We start from the raw sequence: 23,953 nt of genomic DNA, 5'->3' as shown, positions 1-23,953 counted from the left end.
AGAATGTATATCCTGTTGCTTTTGGATGTAGAGTTCTATAGATGTGTATTAGGTCCATCTGTTCTATTGTGTTGTTCAGTGCCTGTGTGTCCTTACTTATTTTCTGCCCGGTGGATCTATCCTTCGGGGTGAGTGGTGTGTTGAAGTCTCTTAAAATGAATGCATTGCAGTCTATTTCCCTCTTTAGTTCTGTTAGTATTTGCTTCACATATGCTGGTGCTCCTGTGTTGGGTGCATATATATTTAGAATGGTTATATCATCTTGTTGGACTGAGCCCTTTATCATTATGTAATGTCCTTCTTTATCTCTTGTTACTTTCTTTGTTTTGAAGTCTATTTTGTCTGATATTAGTACTGCAACCCCTCCTTTCTTCTCTCTGTTGTTTGCCTGAAATATGTTTTTCCATCCCTTGACTTTTAGTCTGTGCATGTGTTTGGGTTTGAGGTGAGTTTCTTATAAGCAGCATATAGATGGGTCTTGCTCTTTTATCCATTCTATTACTCTGTGTCTTTTGATTGATTCAGTCCATTTACATTTAGGGTGACTATTGAAAGATATGTACTTATTGTCATTGCAGGCTTTAGATTCATGGTTACCAAAGGTTCAAGGTTAGCCTCTTTAGTATCTTACTGCCTAACTTAGCTCTCTTATTGAGCTGTTATGTACACTGTCTGGAGATTCTTTTCTACTCTCCCTTCTTATTCCTCCTCCTCCATTCTTCATATGTTGTGTGTTATGTTCTGTGCTCTTTTTAGGGGTGCTCCCATCTAGAGTAGTCCCTGTAAGATGCCCTGTAGAGGTGGTTTGTGGGAGGAAAATTCCCTCAACTTTTGCTTGTCTAGGAATTGTTTAATCCCTCCATCATATTTAAATGGTAATCGTGCTGGATACAGTATCCTTGGTTCAAGGCCCTTCTGTTTCATTGTGTTAAATATATCATGCCATTCTCTTCTCATCTGTAAAGTTTCTGTTGAGAAGTCTGATGATAGCCTGATGGGTTTTCCTTTATAGGTGACCTTTTTCTCTCTAGCTCCGTTTAAAACTCTTTCCTTGTCCTTGATCTTTGCCATTTTAATTATTATGTGTCTTGGTGTTGTCCTCCTTGGGTCCTTTCTGTTGGGAATTCTGTGTATTTCTGTTGTCTGTTTGATTATTTCCTCCCCCAGTTTGGGGAAGTTTTCAGCAATTATTTCTTAAAAGACTCTTTCTATCCCTTTTTCTCTCTCTTCTTCTTCTTCTGATACCCCTATAATACGGATATTGTTCCTTTTGGATTGGTCACACAGTTCTCTTAATATTGTTTCATTCCTGGAGATCCTTTTATCTCTCTCTGTGTCAGCTTCTATGCGTTCCTGTTCTCTGGTTTCTATTCCATCAATGGCCTCTTGCATCTTATCCATTCTGCTCATAAGTCCTTCCAGAGTTTGTTTCACTTCTGTAATCTCTTTCCGGGTGTCTGTAATCTCCCTCCAGACTTCATCCCTTAGCTCTTGGATATTTCTCTGAATGTCCATCAGCATGTTTATGATTTTTATTTTGAATTGTTTTTCAGGAATACTGGTTAGGTCTTTCTCCTTCTCAGGTCTTGACTCTGTGATCTTTGCCTGTAATTTTGCCTTTTCATGGTGATAGAGATAGTTTGCAGAGCTGGCACAAGTGACGGCTGGAAGAACTTTCCTTATTGTTGGTTTATGGCCTTCCTCTCCTGGGAGAATAACCACCTCCAGTGGCTTGTGCTGAGCAGCTGCACACAAACAGGGCTTCTGATTCCTGCCCATATGCTATGGAGTTTATCTCCGCTGTTGCTGTGGGCGTGGCTTGCCTTGGGCTGCTGCTCCGGTGTGGTGGATCCGCGTCAGAGGGGGAGTGGCCGGGAGGTTATTTATCTCCGTATGGGGCCTCCATGCTCCCTGCTGCCCAGGAGGTAGAGTGCCCAGAGATTCCCAGATTCCCTGCTGCTGGACTAAGTGTCCCAGGACACTTATCTCTGGTTTTGTGGTCCCTGTCCCTTTAAGACTTCCAAAAAGCACTAGCAAAAAAAAAAAAAAAAAAGCCACTCGCTTTTCTTTGTCCCTGGGTGCCAGCCTCAGGGACCCACTCACAGGTCTTACTGTCCTGTTTCCCTAGTATCCAGGACCCCACTCATGCACTTTGTCTGCGCTCTGTTCCAGATGGCTGGGGCTGGTGTTTAGCAGTCCTGGGCTCCCTCTCCCTCCCCGCTCCGACTCCTCTCCTCCTTCCGGGAGCCGGGGGGAGGGGTGCTTGTGTCCCACCGGGCTGGGGTTTGTATCTTATCCCCTTCGCTTGGCGCTGGTTTCTCACAGGTGTGGATGTGGTCCTGAGTCCTCTGGTCTCTATTCTAGGAAGAGTTGTCTTTGTTATATTTTCATAAATATGTGTGGTTTTTGGGAGATTTCTGCTGCTCTACTCACGCTGCCATCTTGGCTCTACCTCCTCTATAATTTTTAGTTTTGGAATTTACTGAGTTTCAGTGTGGTTTAATATATGGCAATTGTTTTTTTAATATTCCAGGAACCCTTTCTAAGAAGAGTTTCTACTATCAGGATATAGAATTAAAGATATATGTATAAGATCAACCTTTTAGATTGTTTTTAATTAGTCTATATTTGTACTTTTTTTTTTCATTTGGTTTATCGTGTGCTGAGAAAAGTTTATTCACGTATCCTATAATCATGGTGACCCTACATAGCTCTCTTTACATCTCTTGTAATTGCTGCTTTATGAAAGTTGTCACTGCATTACTTCACATGTAGACACACACGCACAGTACGTATGCATTGTAAGTTGTAGTCTTCAGCTATACAAAGGCCCTTCTTTGTTTCTTTTAATGCTCTTTGGAATAAATTCTCCCTACCTCTGACTTCATTTGGTTCACTTTTGCCTGGTAGTCCTTTGCCCTTCCTGTTATTTTCAGTGTTTAGAATCCTTTAAATGTTCTATTTGTACAGCATAGATTTGAATTTTTGCTTTAGAGGACAATATGGGAATATTAGCTTTTAATAAGGTCATTTACATTTTGGCATGGTCAGTAAGTTTGGTCTTAGTTCTGTTATTTTATGTCAGTTTTCTATTTACATGTATTTAAAATGTTCTACTCCATGATCTGTTCTATTTCATTTTTTTCATTATTTTTCTGATATTTAGAAAATACTTTTCTCTTTTTTTTAAATTAAATTAAATTAAATTTTATTTATTTTTATTTTTTTGAAGAACATTATGTTTACTAGGCTCTTCCCTACCCCATGTCCCCCCCACAAACCCCATTACAGTCACTGTCCATCAGCATAGTAAGATGTTGTAGAATCACTACTTGTCTTCTCTGTATTGCAAAGCCCTCCCCTTTCCTCCACCCCCCACATTGCTAATCATATTACCCCCTTTCTTCTTCCCCGCCCTTATCCCTCCCTACCCTCCCATTCTCCCCAGTCTCCTTCCCTTTGGTAACTGTTAGTCCATTCTTGGGTTCTGTGATACTGCTGCTGTTTTGTTCCTTCAGTTTTTCTTTTGTTCTTATACTCCACAGATGAGTGAAATCATTTGGTATTTGTTTTTCTCCACTTGGCTTATTTCGCTGAGCATAATACCCTCTAGCTCCATCCATGTTGTTGCAAATGCTACGATTTGTTTTCTTCTTATGGCTGAATAATATTCCATTGTGTATATGACCACATCTTCTTTATCCATTCATCTACTGATGGACACTTAGGTTGCTTCCAATTCTTGGCTATTGTAAATAGTGCTACGATAAACATAGGGGTGCATCTGTCTTTTTCAAACTGGAGTGCTGCATTCTTAGGGTAAATTCCTAGAAGTGGAATTCCTGGGTCAAATGGTAAGTCTATTTTGAGCATTTTGAGGAACCTCCATACTGCTTTCCACAATGGTTGAACTAATTTACATTCCCACCAGCAGTGTAGGAGGGTTCCCCTTTTGCCGCAACCTCGCCAACATTTGTTGTTGTTTGACTTTTGGATGGTGGCCATCCTTACTGGTGTGAGGTGATATTTCATTGTGGTTTTAATTTGCATTTCTCTGATAACTAGCGATGTGGAGCATCTTTTCATGTGTCTGTTGGCCATCTGTATTTCTTTTATGGAGAACTGTCTGTTCAGCTCCTCTGCCCATTTTTCAATTGATTATTTGCTTTTTGTTTGTTGAGGAGCATGAGCTCTTTATATTTTTTGGATGTCAAGCCTTTATCGGATCTGTCATTTATGAAAATATTCTCCCATACTGTAGGGTACCTTTTTGTTCTATTGATGGTGTCCTTTGCTGTACAGAAGCTTTTCAGCTTGATATAGTCCCACTTGTTCATTTTTGCTTTTGTTTTCCTTGCCCGGAGAGATATATTCATGAAGAAGTCACTAATGTTCACATCCAAGAGATTTTTGCCTATGTTTTTTTCTAAGAGTTTTATGGTTTCATGACTTACATTCAGGTCTTTGATCCATTTTGAATTTACTTTTGTGTATGGGGTTAGAGAGTGATCCAGTTTCATTCTCTTACATGTAGCTGTACTTTTCTCTTTTTTTGATTACCATTATAAAATTACCTTTATACCTTTGGTTCCCTATTTCTTCAGTTTCTTTACTATGAGGAAGAATGAAATTACCGTTTAATCTCTTACTCCTTTATTCCTCCGTCTCATCATTAGTCAATCTTAGTTAGTAGTATTTTCTTTTAACAAGTATTTGTATTTGTATTCTTAAATGTGCTCACATTGATTGCGTCAGTTTGTCACGTCAGTGTCTCCTACACCACCAGGGAATTTGATATTCCCATACTATCCTGTTACCCTTCTGTGACATTTTAGTCTTAGCTATTCAGTTCTCATCACCAGGCTTTTTGCCAAAGTTTCCCTCCCAACCAATCATTTCTTGTGTGTCTGAAATTAGTCGTCTGGTAGAGTCCTGAGAAAGTTGCTCATGAGAACAATATGCCTTGAATTTTTTCATGTTTGTAGCTGTTTGGCTGTGGCCTTTATATCTTAAGATACAGCATGCCTGGGTTTAAAATCTTTGACACTTTTTCTTTCCTTGCCTCTCTTGTAAGTGTTGTTTCATTATGTTCTGGTGTTGCGCATCGTGTCAGAAAGCTGATAGAAAGGCGGTTTTGTTATCAGTGACTTGTTTTTGTCAGGATAACCAAATATTTTATTTTTGTAAGTAAAACTTTTACCAAGGTCTGTCTTAGGATTTGCTCTTTGGGGTCAAAGTTATCAAGTACTCAGTGTGCATTTTCATTTTGTAGAACCAGGAAAATTTTATTGAATTCAGTGTAAAATTTTTTTCTCATTTCATTGTTTTTTCTTCATTGGGAGTGCATGCCAATTATTATATATAGGATGTCCTTTGATTTCTATATACCAATGATTTTCTCTCAATTGTTTTTTATCTCTTAGTTTGTGTTTCATTTTCTTTGCATTTTTTACATCTCTCTTCTAAATTTCTGCTGTATTTTTTGAGATAGCTCCCTTACAGACCTTATCATTCAGGTTTCTTTAATTTTTTTTTTCCTAGTTCCATATCCCATTTCCATTTCATATATTTTTGGCTACCTCTTTTTGGAAGTCCTTTATTTTTTATTTTTTTTTAACTGCAGTTGCTTCCTCAGCAACTTTTCTGTAGTTCATTTTGAAATGTTATGTTACAACTTTTATCTACAGTTATAGCCATGTTTTTTTCTGGTGAGTATTTTTTATCTTTCCAAAAATTAAGCTATTGTGTTTCATCCTTGTTTTTACAATGAAGGCAGGCAAATTACTATTATGTTACTTTTGAATGGGATAAATATTTTTCCTGGACTAGCAGCAGAGATTATTGTCAGAAACAGGATAATGGGCTGTGATAACTTTCCAAGTTGGACTCCCTCTGATGGTATAGCAAAGGATTTTATAATATGTCCTCTCTAGCCTAGCCTGCTTTGGGAAGGCTTCTACAACAAACGCTGTATTTCTCAGAACTTTTCACAGCCCTTGCCCTCTAAGCTGATTTACTCATTTGAAAAAGTTGTTTTTGTTGTTTGCATTTTCTGAGACCTGTAGCTTCTGTGTTCTCCTTTACTACCATATTGTCACTGTGCTTCTTCTTCAAATGATCTTTGGGACACAATTTGTGTGCCAAGAAGTGATAGTCCTTGTCTGTATCTGGAAAAGTTCAGTAGATATTTCCTGATTCCATTCAGCTCTTCATTCTTTCGGCCTCCACATATTTATGATGCACCCGCCATGTTCTATGCATGTTCTTAATAAAGACCGTCAGGATACAGAGTCAAACAAGATAGGAAGGCTTCTTTTCTGATGTAGTTTACATTTAATTAGAGAAAGAAATAGAAAATACACAAGAAAATATTGATGGTGATAATGCTTGATACTGTCCCATATGAGTGTCACCATATCAGTATTAGCATGTGTGTGGGACTCTAGGAGATTACCTGGGTAGATGGCACGGCTGGAGAGAAAGGTTTAAGGAGCAAGCCCTGGGGTAACACCAGTGTTCACAAGTGAGGCAGAGAGAAGAAATCAGAAAGTAGACTGAGAAGGAAGCGTCCAGCCAGGATGATGGGAAGAAAACCAGGGAGGTATGGAGTCACCTCCAGACTAAAATGCTTTAAGAAGAGAAATGCACTGCTGAGAGGTCGAGGGAGAGGAGGCTGGAGGAGGACGCCAATGACTCTGGGGGGAACACTGCTGCAGTCGCCAGGAATGGAACGGGTGGCAGAGAAAACATGAGGTGAAGAATGAGAAAAAGTTTGACTATTTCAAGAAATGCTTCTGTGAAGAGAAATAGAGAAATGGGGGTGATAGCTAGAGTGGGTTAATAAGTTCTTTGTTATGTTTCTAAATGTAGTAGGTACTGATTCATGCTCCTATGTCAATGAAAGGATCTAGTAGAAAGGGAGGTATTGTTGGTGCAGGAGAGAAGGGCGGGGGCCACTAGGGTCAAAGCCTTGGAGAGTTTGTTGGGGTGACAGTTTGGAAGTTCCAGGGGTGGCAGGGAGGGAGCGGGATGGGCGTGATGTCCTGAGGGAGGCCAGAGAGCTAGGGCAGCTGAATGTAGACAGATAGGCTGTAAGTAGGCATTTCTGTGCCTTGCCCATATTTCCTCCATGGAATACGAGTATCAGTTATCAGTTAAGAGTGAGTGCGGACAGTTGAAAAGCAGGACAGAATAGTTAGGAGTTTCAAGTGCTTCAGAGAATACCAGGGTTAACATAATGGGGAGATGTAGTAGGATTCCCAGACGTTACATCCTCATTTCAGGTTTGTGGTTATGAATTTAAAGTGAAATCTCGACTCTGTACTGTTTTATGTAATTCAGTACTTCTTTGGGTCATCCCACAGTCGTTTCTGATCACTCCTCTCCTCATCCCTCTCCAGGGAGAGACCGTGCTCTGTTCTCTTCTCCCCACATTTCCTTGCTTAGAAAGCCTGTCTTTGCCTCTGGTTCATACGACATGTCAGCCTGCACCTTCCTTCTGAGCAGCTAACCCATATATAACACCAGTTGCTAAAACTGGCTATTTCGCAAGTGCACTGAACTGTATTGATCCTACATTCCCTACCCCGGTCCAGCTCTTCTTTGTATAAGTCTTCTCTCAATTCAAGGTGCCTTCTTCCATGAAGTCACCTGAGTAAAAACATCAGCATTAGCCGTAACTTCTTTCCTCACCTCCTTCATCTAATCCTGTCAGTGTTGCTCCTTAATTTTTTCTCAAGTGTGTCCCCTCCATTCCTTTTCTCCTGCCATCCCCTTAACTTAGCTCATGTTCTTTCCCAGGTTAGATCATGGCCCTGGACAGCTTGCTGACCCCGTGCTGGGCTTGGTTGGCCTCAGTGGTGAAGCCAGATGCCAGGGCAGAGAATTATCAGAGGTGTGATTCTGTAAGGCATGAATGAGATTATTGTCACTTGGACCTCAGTGGACAATGAGGAGGCTAATGTTTTTCCAGGTGGACAAGCCAGGGTCAATTGCCTCAAACTTCATGAGACTTAAACCACTCTCTGGCTGGGTCCTAGCAATGTTTCTGTGCATGGTAGAGTTAGTTAATGAGATAAAAACAAATAAAATGCCCAGGGCAATTTTCTGTTTCCATAAATGTTTAAAATCCACATGAGATGGAGATCTACTTAAACTTATTTGTCTCTAATAACTCTGTGGCCATCATGTAAGAAACTATGTGTTAGATCTACAGTACACTTCGATTATTTCCTATCTATCTATCATCTATCTATCTAAGTATGGCTCCATTTCCCTAAACTGGGGTGATATTAGCTAGACAAATACTTCATCTAGAATTCTGCCCTCTGTCTTGATATACTGTATGCTTGGACTTCACAGTGCACACCCCTCCAGAGATAGGCAGATATGAGAGTAGTCATTCAACTATTTTAGTATGCTTTAGGCCTCTTTGTGGAGAAAATGTCCTCTATTCCCTGCCCCTCTGCCCCCACCTTTGTTTCTCACTATATACTGGAAGGAAGATTTAAAGGCAGGAGAAGGGGTTCCTCAGCTTATCAAATAATCTCTAGAGCGTCAAAACATGTATAAGTTCCAGCTTCTTATATTGCTAGTTAGTGACAATGATTTTAAACCATATTGGATGAGCTGTGTGTGACTTCATGTACTACAGGTAACTTTAAAAAATAACTGGATGAGGGCATTAGACCAGTTAAAAAAAATCAAGACCATCATTATAATAGGTGTTTTTGGCTTCTAATTGCTTCATAGTTAATACTCTGATACTTTAAGCAACCTCATTAAACTTACAGGCTTTCATTTTCTAAGTAAGACATTTTGGAGCTGTGATAGAAAGTTACATTATTCAAAGTTAGGTACATTATTGTGTTTTACTGAATTATTTTATCTTAGCTGAGGTAAGCATTTGATCTTACTTGATTGAAATCATGCTTTGGTAATGTAGAATAGTGTGGCCTCCATTGATCATTTATTGGTGAATTAAAATGAAGCCTAAATAATTTTTTGAAGAAAGTTGAGGCCCAGCTTGGAATTATTTCTGCCTCATTTAATGACTGAGTTGAACCTTCTGTTCAGGAGTGAATTTGCTTTAAGCTCTTCACAGAAGGATGTCAGTTCTTACCAGGTTCCTTAAACTGCACTTACCTGCAGCATAGAATAGTTCCATCCAGGAATAAGGTAGGTTCCACAATCTTGATCTAATTGCCTCTCAAAAGTCAGATGGCAGAAAAATTGATGGAGTATTGCTTGAAGGCTATGTTGCCTCTCCATTTGTAGACACTAATGAGTCCTTAACTATATTCTGTATAGTGTTCTCAGTACTTTACATAGCATTTCACTTAATCCTCAAAGCAACACTGGAAGTAGAGTTCTATTTCTTCCTCCATCTCACAGATGAGAGAATTGAGGCAAAAAAGGCTTTACTTACTCACCCAAAGACATTAAGATGTTGAGAGATAGAGCTAGGATTTACACCTAGTAATCTGGCTCCATGGTCTGGGCTCCTGGCCACCATTCATTGTATTTACAATGGAAGTGAATTGAAGACAAAGCCCTGGGAAACATAGAGAAATGTAGTTCAGTGATTGAGACTGAGAGAAAATGATGAGAGAGGTAGGAGAAAAACTAGGGAGATGTCCTGTCCCAAGGACAGAGAGAGTTTTAAAAAAGAAGCAGAGATCAAGAGTGTCTGTGCCACAAGAATGTCATGGAAGAAACAAATGGAAATGTCCTTTGGGATGGAGGACATCACAGCCTTAGCAGGAGCAGAACTCACACAACAGGGGAAGGGTGCACAGAGCAAGACTGTGGTGGGCTGGGAAAAACTGAGTGGTAAGGAGTGGAAGAGAGCATGCTACACTGTTAAAAATGACTTTTCCTTTAAAGTAGTTTTATAGTATGTTGGCAGCCGCGCTCAGAAAATAGCACCCAATGCAGGGCAGCCGGAAGGCCCCGAACTTCCTAATGACAAATCATCCCACACCACTAAACTACATGCTAATTGCGCCTTGGCATAAGGACCAATGAGACCCACCAAATGGTTATGCTAATAAGGCATATGGAGCCGCACCAACCAGGTAGAGCATGAGAACTATATAAGCAAGCCTCTCCTTCCCCTCTGGGTCCTGCCCAACTCATTTGTTTCACAAAGAGCTGAAGAATAAAGCTTTCTGCAGAAGAATCCTGCTGTTGTTGCGTGCTGTTCTTGCCGGCGAGGACGGGGCGCGCGACAAGTGGTGCCGAATCCCGGGAACCAGAACATCACCGGCACAGGGAGGACCCTTCAGACATCTGGAGAGGATTCAGAACTGCAGGTCAGAAGAAAGCCCGGAGGGGTAAGTTCCGAGAGGCCCCTGCTTTTTAGGATGATGGTTGATGGTTCTCTGTAAATAAGGAGGCACCATGGGGAATGCACCGTCATTAGTCACGGCGCTGCAGACAGCTCTCAAAGAGCGAAACTTGAAGGTCTCCAGCAAAGTCTTAGGATCTTTTGTGAAGGAGATAGACCGTGTGGCCCCCTGGTTCATTTGTTCAGGGTCCCTCTCAATCCCGAGCTGGGACAAACTGGGGAAAGATCTTGATAGAGAGGAGGAGGAGGGTAGCCTGAGGGGAGGCACCAGGCCCCTCTGGAAACTGATTAGAGCTTGTCTGCAAGATGAGAGATGTGAAAAGGTAATAAAAGAAGGTCAGAGAGCATTGACAGATATCCAAGAGAGCATGTCAGAAACGGAACGGGAAACAGAGAGCGCGCGCAAAGGCCACAAAAATGAAGGTAAAGAAACCCCAGAGTGAGGGAGAAAGCCCGCCTAGAGCAAAAGCGAAAGAGCCCCGAGAAGCGAGTGATGATCGCCTCGGAGAAAATAGTAAATACCCCTGGAAAGAGTTGAGGGACCTCCAACTCTCCAATAGGGAATCTGAGGAGGAATTAACGTCCGCAGAGGAAGGGGAAGAAAATAAAACCGCAGAGTGCAGAAGTAAGGGGACCAGCAAAGTTGAAAAGCGGACCAAGGAAAAAATGAAAGCAGGGTGTCCCCCGACGCCCCTTGCCCCGCCACCTTACGTGAGTGGCGCACTCTCCTTTTGCCACCCAGATACTCTTCAGGCAATTAGACAAATGTTTCCTGTATTTGAGGATAACGGTGTACGCTCTCACCAACCCCTGAGTCATAAACAAGTTAAAGACTTAGCGGAATCCGTCCGAGTGTATGGGGTCAGTGCCAACTATACCATAGCACAAGTTGAGAGATTAACAGAGACAGCCATGACACCCGCAGACTGGCAATATGTAACTAAGGCATGCCTTTCTAGTATGGGGCAATACATAGAATGGAAGGCATTGTGGCATGATATCAGTATGACCCAGGCACGCGCAAACGCGGCCGAAGGACAGCCTGCGTGGTCATATGATATGCTGACGGGCCAAGGACAGTGGGTAGCCAACCAGACAGCCTTCCCCTTACAGGTATACGCACAAATAAACACGTGCGCTGCCAAGGCATGGAAAGCCCTCACCAACAAAGGAGAAGTATCAGGCAATTTGACAAAAATTATTCAGGGGCTGAGCGAGCCATTTTCTGACTTTGTTGCTCGTATGATGGAGGCCGCAGGCAGAATATTTGGAGATCAGGAACAAGCGATGCCCCTGGTAGAGCAATTAGTATTTGAACAATGTACCAAGGAATGCAGACAGGCGATAACACCCTGGAAACAGAAAGGGATACACGCTTGGTTGAAAGCCTGTAGAGAAATAGGAGGGCCACTCACCAACGCGGGCCTAGCCGCAGCCATATTACAGAGCCACAAACAAGCCAGGATCACTAACAGAAGTATTAAATGCTTTCACTAATCTGTCACGAGACCTGTCCCAGTATCTTTCAGGAAACTGGTCCCAGGACTTCGATGGGACACTAGAAGAGCTGCGGCGAGAAATTATCCACATCAACTCCACCCGTCTAGATATCTCCGTAGCGGAAGGACTCTCTTCCTAGTTCCTCAGAGCTCTCTCCCACGTCAAGGAGTGGGCGGGCATGGCTGGGATGGGCGTGTTCCTGCTTGGAGGTCTCATGCTCTTACTCTGGTTGTTATGCAGACTCCGCAACCAACATAAGCAGGACAAGGTGATCCTTGCTCAAGCCCTAATGGCGCTAGACGTTGGCGCCTCTCCCCAAGTGTGGCTCAACATGCTTAAGAAGGAAGCTCGGCTTTAGCTTGAGGTAGCTCTTGCACCCTGAGCCCATGTGGCACTGCACCAGGCCCGAGTACCTCAATGCTTAATCACAGCTTTCTTTAAGAAGCTCATGGTGCAAGAGGGTTGAGAAAAAGGGTCCAAACCCTTTGTACCAAGCGGTCCCAACGCCAGCCAGAGGATGCGAGGCAAAGCACTGCAAGAGGTCTTGGACCCCTCTGAGAGGCATGCCTGACTGCATAGGGGTAGATGCCCAGAACCCCTCTCCAAAAAGGGGGCATCAGGAAGTATGATGGAGGTCAGGCCTCTGTCTCCGCCTCTGCTGGCAAGTTCCGCCTTGAGCTTCTGTTAGACAAAAAAGGGGGAGATGTTGGCAGCCGCGCTCAGAAAATAGCACCCAATGCAGGGCAGCCGGAAGGCCCCGAACTTCCTAATGACAAATCATCCCACACCACTAAACTACATGCTAATTGCGCCTTGGCATAAGGACCAATGAGACCCACCAAATGGTTATGCTAATAAGGCATATGGAGCCGCACCAACCAGGTAGAGCATGAGAACTATATAAGCAAGCCTCTCCTTCCCCTCTGGGTCCTGCCCAACTCATTTGTTTCACAAAGAGCTGAAGAATAAAGCTTTCTGCAGAAGAATCCTGCTGTTGTTGCGTGCTGTTCTTGCCGGCGAGGACGGGGCGCGCGACAATAGTAGGAGCCCAGTTTTCATCCATCATCAAGTTAGGGAAGAGATTCCTACCTTGAGTAGGAGGGCGTCCAATCGTCGTCTGAAGCACATTAAAAAAAAATTCCCATTTGTTGTTGATCAGTACATTGCCAAAATGATAAAAAATGAGTTACTAGAAATATGTTCATGTGCTGGGATGTCATAGCCATGTCAAAGTGCTATAGAGGTTACTAATAGTTTATTCTCAATTTTTTACTTACCTCTGAAGACCTGTAGCAAATGATTCTTGGACCAAGACCCTGACCCTACAGACCTCCCTGGGAGGGTCCCTTCCAGCTCCATGATGCGTGGTTAATCATCTAGACTCTTTGTTCTTCTTGACAAGCTGATTTTTTCCCCATCTCTCTTCCTTCTTCTTAATCTTTCATAGTATAACTGAATTTTTATCCCTTTTTGGTATGCTTTAGAACCTTACTTTAGCTTTTATATGAAAAAATGTTAATTTTGTAACATTTTATCTTCTAGTTGTGACCTTCTGTTCTAATTTATATTTTACCTTTTTCTAGTACTGAGCAGAGATGTGGAATTTGAGGGATTTTACCTCAGCAGGAAGGAGTATTTTATCACTGACATTATCTAGATTTGCAGAATCATTGTGATAACAAAAAGCGACCAACTTTCATCTGGTTTCATTATTGTTTTTTACATTTTTTATAGCCAATGCACCTCCTTACTGCCTGTTTCTGGAGTGAAATGCTTCCACTGACCCTTTGGTACACCACTGGTCTTAATTTTAAATTAAGTGTAAAAATGCCTCAAATTGCTGTGTAGCTTTCAATTGAAATATATTCAAATTATCGTTATCTTCACATTTTATAGGCTAGGGAGTACTTCTCAAAGGCTTTAAAGTTTGATCCAGAAAATGAATGTGCTGCCATGAATCGAGCTATTGTAAATACAATATTAAAGCAATACAAAGAAGCAAGAGAAGATTTTGCATACGTTGCTGAAAGCTGTCCTTTCTGGGCTGCAGTATATTTTAACAGAGCACATTTCTACTGTTGTTTAAAGCAATATGAACTAGCTGAGGAAGACCTGAATAAAGGTATTTTTGGTACCTTTTTGGGTAAGATTACAGTGGTTGATGTTTGTTTTTAGATGACAAGAGAAGAAAATCATCAGATTTATTTGTCTAGTTAAACTTGTATAAGAGTTAATGGTTTTTACATACCATATCTTTGATGTGATCAGTGTATATTCCTTTGTATAGTAACTTGACGTGTGGCTAAGTAGAGATACACAAAATTATTAGGGAAACCATAGACAAACTATGCCAGCCTTTCAAAGAAAGACATTGTATTGTGTTTCCCAAGGTAGTTTTCTTAGTGAGATATAGTATTCTTAATTTAAATAATTACTTACTTTTATAGGAAAATGTTTTCAAATAAGTAATACTAAAGTTCTTATAAGATTTTTATTTTTTTAAAAAATGAGTGTTTTCTACTGCAGCATAAAACATATCTTGAAACATTTTTCTTTTACAGCCCTGTCTTTGAAGCCAAATGACGCTCTAGCATATAATCTCAGAGCAGAAGTTCGTGGTAAAATAGGTGTGATTGAGGAAGCTATGGCTGACTATAACCAAGCACTTGACCTTCAAGAATATGCCTCAGTGGTATGATTACATAGATCATGGTTTCTATAGGGGTTTACACATCTTTTTTTCTAGAAATTGAAATTTATTTGTTGTCTGAAAGGCTGTACTATCTTTGTTATTGTATTCATTATGTTATGTTATCCATACAACCCTTTAATGCATTTTAACAATGCATGTGATATATTAATTATAAAAATTTTAGATCATTTTCTGCATATTTGGAATAACTAACAATAAATGAATTTGTTCATAGGGTGCAGAATTTAAATGGAAATGTTTCTTATGGAATATTAATGCTTTAAATATATTCTTTAAAATAAAATAATTCCTTTTGAAGTAATACTGCGTGATTATAGAAAAAGTGTCATCAACCTTTTCGTTAATACCTACTCATAGTATGTTCAACCGTATCCAGATTTAAAAAATAAATATAGAACCAATGACTATAAAGAAATTGAAGTCAAGAATATATTCTGTCTTCCTTTAAGCAGTGTCTATACAGAACTGTATCATTCTTGGTACTCATATTCTTCCAACAGATAAATATGTTTCTTTGTTTCATGTTACCTCCCTCCCAGGACAGCACCCATAAAGATTTTTAGCATCCTGTTTCTTGCTGCCTCTTTAATGCAAATTACACAAACCCATATGAGAAATCACATATGAGAAATCTGTATACACTTATAATTAGTGTTTCATGCAAGTTGACAAGTAAAAATGAAATAGCTGAAAATTCTTATCAAATCTGTGAGGGACCTCTGAGTGAACCAGAGAACCCCTTTCCTGTATCTCACTGATAAAAACAAGGCTTCCTTTAGACGGCTGCATTTTCTTTTTTCCCTTCTTCCTTTCATTCTTCCATCACGTTTCCTTCTCCTCAGAGACCTGTTTCCACAGAGATAGGCATTTTTGGAAAGAACTCAGTGTCCTTTCACAGATTTTCACAATAGAAAGTTGAGTTTAATTGTAAGGCACTGTGGGGATGCTTCACACTATTTCATGACAGTTTTCTAGGCGTGACATGTGAGTCCATGTGAGGACTGAGTCATCCCTTGTGGCCTCAGTTGGTGAATCTGACAGATCTAATAAGCTAATTTAGATCATTCTGCCTTCACTTCTGTCCAGACCCTTTCATCCCAGCCCAGGCCACGAATGAGAGGGATTCAGACCAAGCCCATGCTCCCCCAGACAGCCCCTGGCCTCATGCCTCTGTACACGTGGCTCGCCCCTGCCCTGGTGGAGGTGTTGGATGCCGTGGCATTCCTACGCGCACAGTGGAGGTGCAGGGGCCTATGTCCCATCAGATGAACAACAGGAGAAAAGAACCAGTAGGTAACTCTTCTCCCTTCCATCTCCTGGTGGGGCGTCCTGGAGGATGGTCCTGGAGATTAGACAATCCGTCCACTTCCTGGCAGCCAGCTTCCAACGGGCAGCATTTTGGCACTTCTGACTCATTCCCTTTTGTCACTGTTTCTGCTTTCCTGGGTTTGCACCTCTTGATGAAATGGCAGTACAGAAACAGTTGCCTCTGGCTCTGTTTCCTGAGGCAACTGGGTTAAAATAAAGAGTAATTTAATGTTTTTTTCTGATTACACCCAAATATTTATGACATGAGTCAGGAATGATACAAAGCAAGGGCCATACATGATAGCATAATTGAGCAAATCATGTCTAACTTGACAAAATGCAACATGCGCCCTGTGCTGGCTCCCCGGCACCCATAGTTCCTGGGCGCGCTGACATCATCCCGCCGCACACTCCTGGGAAGGCACTCTCTCACCCACACCCAGGCCAAGCCAGAAGTGCAGGGGAGTCCCTGTCACTAGGAGCAACCGTCAGCAAATGACAGATTTGAGGTGGAGGATAAACACTCCAGCTTTTGGCGAGTACTCCTCCTTAAACATCCCAGGGGGCTTGAGCCCCCCAGTTGCCCTCTGTGTAACCTCCTCCACACACAACCTTCATTAGCTTTTCCCCCCTTCCCGTATGCCCTCCTCCCCTATACCAGCTTGCTGGGACTTCCTTCCAAAGGAACCACTTGCACTCGAATCCTTGCCTCTGGATTGGCTTCTGGAGGAAGGAACTCTAAGAGCATCACTGAGGCAGGGGCCCTGAAGCTGGGTCCTGAGCAAGGGAGAGCCCATGGGCAGAGGTGCTGCGTGGTAAACCCCTCCGTACACACTGAAAGCCAGGACGGAGCTATAGAAGCAGGAAAGTGAAAAAGCATGTTCAGAGAGTGGCTCAATATTTTAGCATCACCAAATAAAAATTGGACAAATGAAAATTAGTCAATATCCTCCAGAGAAAATCCTTCCTCCTGCATGTGCTCCACTCTGACTCCGATTGAACCCAGGTCTTTCTTTGACGGAGAAGATCCAAGGCACGTGAAGGGAGAGACAGCAGGAGGAAGGCAGGATGGAGACCGAGGGGGAAAAAGACTAACAGAACCTTTGAGGAACCCCAGCGAAGGGAAGAGGACAGAGATGTCTGGATTCCTTCTTTCCCTTATTAGCTTTGAGCAGCATTGACTCCTTCAGCAGATGAACTGAGCCTATGAACTTCCCACCATTGTCAGACGTCATGATCAGGTTTAATTTATTTACAAAAGATATGCAAGCACATACACATACACATATGTTAACTGATGATTTCCTCTGGAAGGGAAAATTGGAGGGAGAAAAGGATAGTGAGGTTTTTACTTTTTTTCCCACATCAAGATGGAAGAAGAGTGATAGAATTATTAGACAGCTTTTGCTTTCAACTGTATACATTTCTGTAATTTACCAGGTTTTTGTTGTCTTTTTTTCCACTGAAGTATAAGCTCTGTGAGGACAAGGACGTTGTAATTTTTGTTTAGTGCTATATCCCCAGTATCTATTATGCCTGCAAATAACAGATGCTCAAAATACATTTATTAAGTATCAAACAAGTGCAATCATTACAAATGCAACGAATGAATGTTCTTATGTAGGTATTGTGGTGAATTATTTGTCATATGTTCCTTCTTATGTCCGTGCTTTCCATAATGAAGAGACTGAAAAGCTAAGGGTTGTATCTACCATATGTCTTGGCAACCAGAGTTCCTGATGTGATTTAGTTTCTGCCAATTTGCTGCAATCCTGTGAGATTGATTTGAGGCAGCAGCATGCAAGGCTTCTTCTGATGGTATTAGAACAGTAGGCTTTGGGTGGCTCTAGAGGACAGCTGTCAGATTTAGCAAATAAAAATACAGGACACCTGGTTAAATTTGAATTTCATGTAAAAGAGGAGTAAGTCAAGACTCCCAGTAAAACTCATGACACCCACTAAGTTTGATTTCAGATCGACAACAATTTGTTTTTAGTATAAGTATGTCCCGACTATTGTATGGGACGACACTTATTCTAAAAATTATTTGTTGTTGATCTGAAATTCAAATTTAAATTGGCATCCTACGTTTCATCTATCAACCCTATTCTCTGCCAGCTATCATGGCCCTAGCTTCCTGACCCTGGATGGACTGTACATTTTTCTGGAACCAATTGCCATTCCCACTTCTTCATTTCCCAGCTTCCTTTACAAGGCAGAGCAGCTCTCTCCAAGTCTGGCCAGTTTTGTGTTGCTCTTCTGCCTTGAACCTGCTTTTCTACACCTTCCAATGATGAGGTGGGCATCCATTTATTTGTATGAAATCTATTTCTGCTTAAAATTACAAGAATGGCTTCTGTTATATATAATTGAATTCTGACTGATAATGTTTCCAATATCTAAAAGAAAACTGATTTAGGGCTTTTCTTTTCTCATGAATGGAGTAAGAGTAATAACATCTTTTCTGCAATAATGTATTTATATAATTTGGGCATGGGCAGTAGATAAACTTGATAATTATCACAACTTTTAGTACTTAAAGCAATGTCTGGTGTTCCATGCCTCACATTGTCTTACCTTCTCAGCAGCCTTGCAAGGTCATAGGCATCACTAGGCAAGGAAGCCAGGGCTCAGGAGGGCTGAGTTCTCTGATCAGGGTCACACAAGCTAGTAAACGGTGAAAGTGAAAGTCAGCCCCTTTTCTAGTTTAAAAGCCTCTGCTTTTCCTGCTCCTTTTTTCCAAGAGAGAAATAAAACAAAGTAAACTTATAGTCTATTAAACAATCTTTATCATAATGACACATTAAAGCTCTCTGCCTAATGGTGCAGAAAAAGGATTTCCAGTCTTAAACACTTCTTTTGTACTGGCATGTATATTTATGTATTTATATCTATGTCTGTGTCTACATATCTGTGTATCTAACCCAGCCTTAGATAAATGCATGAGTGTAGAGAGAGAGAGAGATTTATCTTGAATTTTTAATTTGAAATATAGTCAATGGCAGTATCTTACATTTTACTTTTAATAGTAAATGCCTGATAGGAATGACAGTAGAAAGGTCAGTACATAAGCAGTAAGAAAAGAACTAAAAAGGAAGTCAGCCTTTGTTAAAAATCTACTGTGTTCCAGAAACTCGGCTCTGGCTTAAGGACATTTTCATTTCACCATTACTAGTGAGGCAGGCCATGTTATTCCCGTATTACAGAAGAAAAACATGAGGTACAGAAAGGTTAAAAAATAGAGCACACCTAGTATAATATTACCCAAATTTTATTTCACTTTTTACTCAATATATTTAACTTGACTTGCTAATATTAACGGAATTTACTTAAAACAAAGGAATTTGTAAAAATAAATGCAAAACTATTCAAAAGTTTATCCTTATCCTACCTAAAATAATCTCTTTTTAGATTAGTGTCACTCATATTACATTTGGGAAACACCGACCTTTGTAGTGTCACTGCTTGATGGCTGCTACTCAAAGAGGGAAGGAAGGGGCAAACATACAATGCCTGTTCCGGTGGGTGAGGGGAAGAGGGTGAATAGGAAGCAGAAGCTGACTGAAGCCTGGACAGGCAGGTCAGAGCCAGAAGCAATCATCCTGTGCTTCGAGACTCTTGAGTCTTTCATGTTACACCAAGATCTGACTCCCAGAGGTTCTCCAATGGCACAAAACATGCTTTGTTAGGCAATGTCTTATTAGAATCATTGATTTCCAAAACTAACAGGCACTTTATGATCATCACTACCAAGTCCCAAAAGTCAGCATTCCTGCCTCTCCTCACCCATCTTTGCCTGGCTAATTTATTCTCAGGAAGAAATTCTTTCTGTCAGGAGAGTGGCTTAGATGTTTCTGCTCTCCACTTCCACAGCATAGCTGCCTACTCTTTTGGAGCACCCTTTACATTTGTATATCCTGGTCTAGTGGCTGTCTTCCCCACTAGACCACTACCACCTCCATGAGGGCAAGGATTAGGTCTGTCCTCTTTGCTGCCATATCGCCCATGCTTGTCCTAGTTCCTGGCACCCACATAGCAGGTCCTTCCTAAATATCTGTGGATTTACTTAAATAAAATACAGGCCTGGACACTCATAATGTGGGATGTTATGACCCAAGACACTACAGATATGTTTTACTATTCTTTTCCACAAAAAAGTGAGCATCCTGTGAGGTTCTAGGCAAGCCCAGCAATGGGCTTCAAAGACCAAAGCAATGACAGCATGCGTCCTCAAGGCTGTGCTTACTTACCATTTCCTCTGAGTGGAGAGGTCCTTAGTGACAGTTCTCATTTCACAATGCCTAACTCACACGCATACACACAGAGCATCCATAGGACCATGAGGTAAGATAGATAACCTTAGAGAATGAAGTTAGGAAAAAAACAAGATGTAATGAACGAGAATAGCCAGCTATAAGAATGACAAGTAGCTGTAAAACAACCCTCAAGGTGATGAGAGCGACATGTCTGAAAGCATGGTGAATCAGCAGTTTAGGACAACCACTGTAATTTTTATAATTGGCTCATGCTATGACATAATCACTCTGTACCCCAATGAAGTATAGAGAATAAGAAACCATAAAAAAAATTAAGAATGTTTGCACTAATCAAATGGGCACAGTGTATACTGAACCTGGAGTCGGGTCAGGGAATGGTTGGAGTGCAAACATTCATACATATGTTTCCACTCTGTTGAACTGGTGCTCTAAAGCTTGGACAGGAACGTTCTGGTCTCTTGACCTTTTATTAGTTGGTAAATTTCCATAAAGTGGAGCATACCATAGTCAGAGCTTTTATCCACTAACCCATTAAGGCAGTTCCACTACTTCTTTTCTTTCTGATTTTATTATATTCTAGCCAAGAAATCTTCCAGTGACAATTGGTTATCCATATAGACATGCAGAACAATATTTATAGGATAAATTCCATTTTATTGTAAAATTATACACATATAAACTATACCTATTATATCTTCCTAAAAAGCTCTTAAATGATTTTTATATGGCAGCCTTGAATGGTGAGTAACTGCAGAGTACCATTGCTGGCATAAGGCTTGCTGGCAGAGGGTGTGTGGGAGGTTTCAGAGTACCTCTATTTGATTTTTACTTTTGACTCTCCTGTGTTCTCTGATTTACTTATTTTTAAATCACTGAGGATGTCTTGGTTTTGTAATAGGAAAACTGTAAAAGTATGTCTTCCTTCCCCACAAGTGAAATAGCTTATCTGAGGCAACAGGCAACATTTAAGAGTGTAAAAGATGCACATTGCCTTTTTCCCTGGGTGCCAACAATGGAGTTTGAGCTGGAGCTGGCCAGCGAGGCCCCTTCAGAGGGTCAGCTGCTTCCCACAGGTCCTGCCCACAGAGCTTCTGGGGTCCGAGCGTGCACTGTGACCATCTCCAGAAAAACATAGCCTTGAATACATAGGGTAATAATCATAGTCACCTAAATTCAAACGGAAATACAAAAATTTGCTGTCTAAATCTGTGCGTCAATTGAAGTTTTTACCTTCCTAGAACTACAATTTTATTTGCAAAAGGAGAAGATACTAATTTGCAAGTACTCATGGGGTCAGTTTTACTTTACTTTAGAGCTCTTCTCTGAAAGCACAAACATCTCCAAAGACTTTGATGAAAAGCAAAAAATTAATCACTGAAAACTTTGCTGCAATGTATTTAAGAGCACACATTTTAGTAGAAAAAGGAATCTTAAGACTCCAGTGGTTTATGCTGATTATATTTGGAATTTTATAACAATCACATACAAGAAGTAAATCACTAAGTGGAAAAAGCATCATTTACTAATGCTCCTTAATCTTACTTGAGTTGGCTAATAGGTTAGGCAATTCCATTTATTGTTACTATATATATATATTTTATTATTTGACACTTTAAAGTACAATTTTACTTATGGTCCTAAGACCTAAGGTATAGTTGCCTGAAACATTTTTTTTCTATAACTTTCCTATAGGAGATCTATGCAAGTCTATAAATCAAAAGATCCTGGCTTATATTTAAAGGAAAACAACATAATTGGGAATTTAATTTAATATTTTATGGCATTATGACTGTCACACAGGAGTAAGTTAGTACTAAATGTGTGTTATAAATCAGAGTATTCTGAATTTATTACACTGGGAGACTGCCACATAGGTATGTTTGCTTTATAAGCTAGGAACAAATCTCTTGAATTTGAAGACCAAGATAAGACTTTTAGTAAGTGTCTAAGTTAGGGTGCTTTATTACACAAAAATCAGAGATGAGGTGGTCTTTACTTAAAAATGATAGCAATGATTTTATTAAAGTCTTAGAGCCCTGTTCAGAAAATTTACAAATTCTACAGTACAATTCTGTGCCTTTGAAATATGGGAGACATCTCAACACAGCTTTTCCGGGTGTGACTGACCCTGAATAGTGTAAGTACGAGTTGTGTAGAAGCTCAGCATGCATTCTCATTCCCACAGAGTGCTGCCTTCCCTAGTATCCCCTCTCCTGCTTTCGATTCCTATGTCGTGTGTTTACTACATTGGATCTTTGATGGGGAGTAGACAAGTTAGGGGAAGAATGTTAGAGAACTGAAAATCATTGGCAATCGAAAATAGCTTAATGCACTAGACCATAGCTTGATTGTGAAAATGTGGTTTTTGAATAGCACCGTCTGCTGGGTTTCTCAGCGTGGGATGTCTTTATCACTAGGGAAAGAAGTGGGTAGCCCAAGAGTATCAGTGTTACTGGAGGAGTGTTAAAGGGAAGAGGAGGGAGAAATTTAAGTTATTTAACTGGAAAGCAATTTCAACATTTTTACAGCCAAAGTTACAGTAATGTCATGGAATAGAACTTTAAAAATTCACATGAAACTTTAGACTTCAGAGACATCTCTCCCTCGTGATGGCACTGTCACAGACCCTCAGCAGTCAGCTGTCACTCCCTGTTCCTGGGGGCTGGGAGATGGCTGCAGCCTCCACCACCACAGTGACCTGGCATTACTGACCTGAGGCTTCCTCCACTGCAGGTGCCCATGAGCCCATTTTACAGAGGGGGAATCGAGTTCCCGCATCTCTGGGAGGAGCTACACTGTGAACCCAGGCAACCGGAGAAACTTTAAGAAGCCTGCTGCAGGAATCCCTTGGAATGGAAATGCCAGTAATACTGGATTGAAGAGGCTGAAGGTCCTTTCTTGGAGGTTATTTTGGATTCAGCTCTAATACATTCTTGAATAACTGGAGTAATTCATTCCTCCATGATACACATGTTTTTATTTAATATCTTAAGGGCCATCTTCATGTTTACATAGATCCATTCTATCTGTATAAAATCTGTGGAATAATAAAAATATTTAAGTGCTTACAAAGTGTGAAGACCTTTTCTAAATGCTCTCTATGTGTTCTAATGATTACAACCACCTCATGAAGTTACTGGGATTAACATTTCCATTTCATAGATGGGAAAAACTGAAGCAGAGAGATATTAGGTTATTTGCTTAAAGTCACATGTCAGTTAAGGGCTTGACAATCTGACGCCATGGCTTTTGCTCTTTACCGTCATTCTAAACTGCCTTAAAGGAGGACAGACTTTACATCGCCATCCTGTAGAAATAAGTTGCCTGCCAGCAGCCTGAAGGTCTCAAAGAGGTCTGTGCCCTGGAAACTCTCTCCTGGCACCCCAGAAATTCTATGGTTTCTTGAGGACTTCAGGGACTCCGTGTTTGATCTTCCGTTTCGAGTAACCTAAGCCCCAAGTGGACAGTTTAATTTTGTTTTAAAATAAGGAAGATTAGAGGATAAAGTTCAACCTTAAAACCTAGGAATTCACTTCACTGTAGGGTTAGTTACAACACTATAGGCTATTGGGTTGTAGCTTCTACAGAGCCAGAACTTATTATCTAGATACTAAGTCTCTCTGAGATTTGTCCCTGAAAGTTTATAGGCGGGGAAAAAAAGGGCCCCTGAGAGGAAATGGTTCATACTGACCTAGCTCCCGAAACAGGACAAGGCTTTAAGAGTAATTCTGCCACTCAACACTCCTGTGACCCACAAACAATAAATGAGTATTTTAAAAGCAGCAATGGTTTATCAAGTTCTTGGGC

At 40.9% G+C, this 23,953-nt stretch overlaps 1 protein-coding gene across 6 annotated transcripts in view; it reads left to right on the top strand.

The window, feature by feature from the left end:
- TTC6 (tetratricopeptide repeat domain 6) overlaps positions 1-23,206 on the top strand; it is a 200,054-nt gene extending 176,848 nt beyond the window's left edge. For 2 of the 6 annotated variants that reach the window (XM_073211314.1, XM_073211317.1), the window contains 4 exons: positions 13,745-13,970; positions 14,410-14,540; positions 15,648-15,854; positions 22,880-23,206. In XM_073211314.1, coding sequence (XP_073067415.1) covers positions 13,745-13,970; positions 14,410-14,540; positions 15,648-15,830 — 540 coding nt within the window. In that variant the 3' untranslated portion in view covers positions 15,831-15,854; positions 22,880-23,206. Of the gene's footprint in view, positions 1-13,744; positions 13,971-14,409; positions 14,863-15,647; positions 15,855-22,879 lie in introns of those variants that run through there. The other 4 variants (XM_073211315.1, XR_012120542.1, XM_017648637.3 and 1 more) reach the window with 4 other exon arrangements.
- The last annotated feature ends 747 nt before the right edge of the window (positions 23,207-23,953 follow it).

The sequence above is a fragment of the Manis javanica genome, chromosome 8, assembly GCF_040802235.1.
Source record: "Manis javanica isolate MJ-LG chromosome 8, MJ_LKY, whole genome shotgun sequence".
Taxonomy (NCBI): domain Eukaryota; kingdom Metazoa; phylum Chordata; class Mammalia; order Pholidota; family Manidae; genus Manis; species Manis javanica.
Note: the sequence above shows the minus strand (reverse complement) of the source record. Positions and strands in the feature narration are given on the sequence as shown.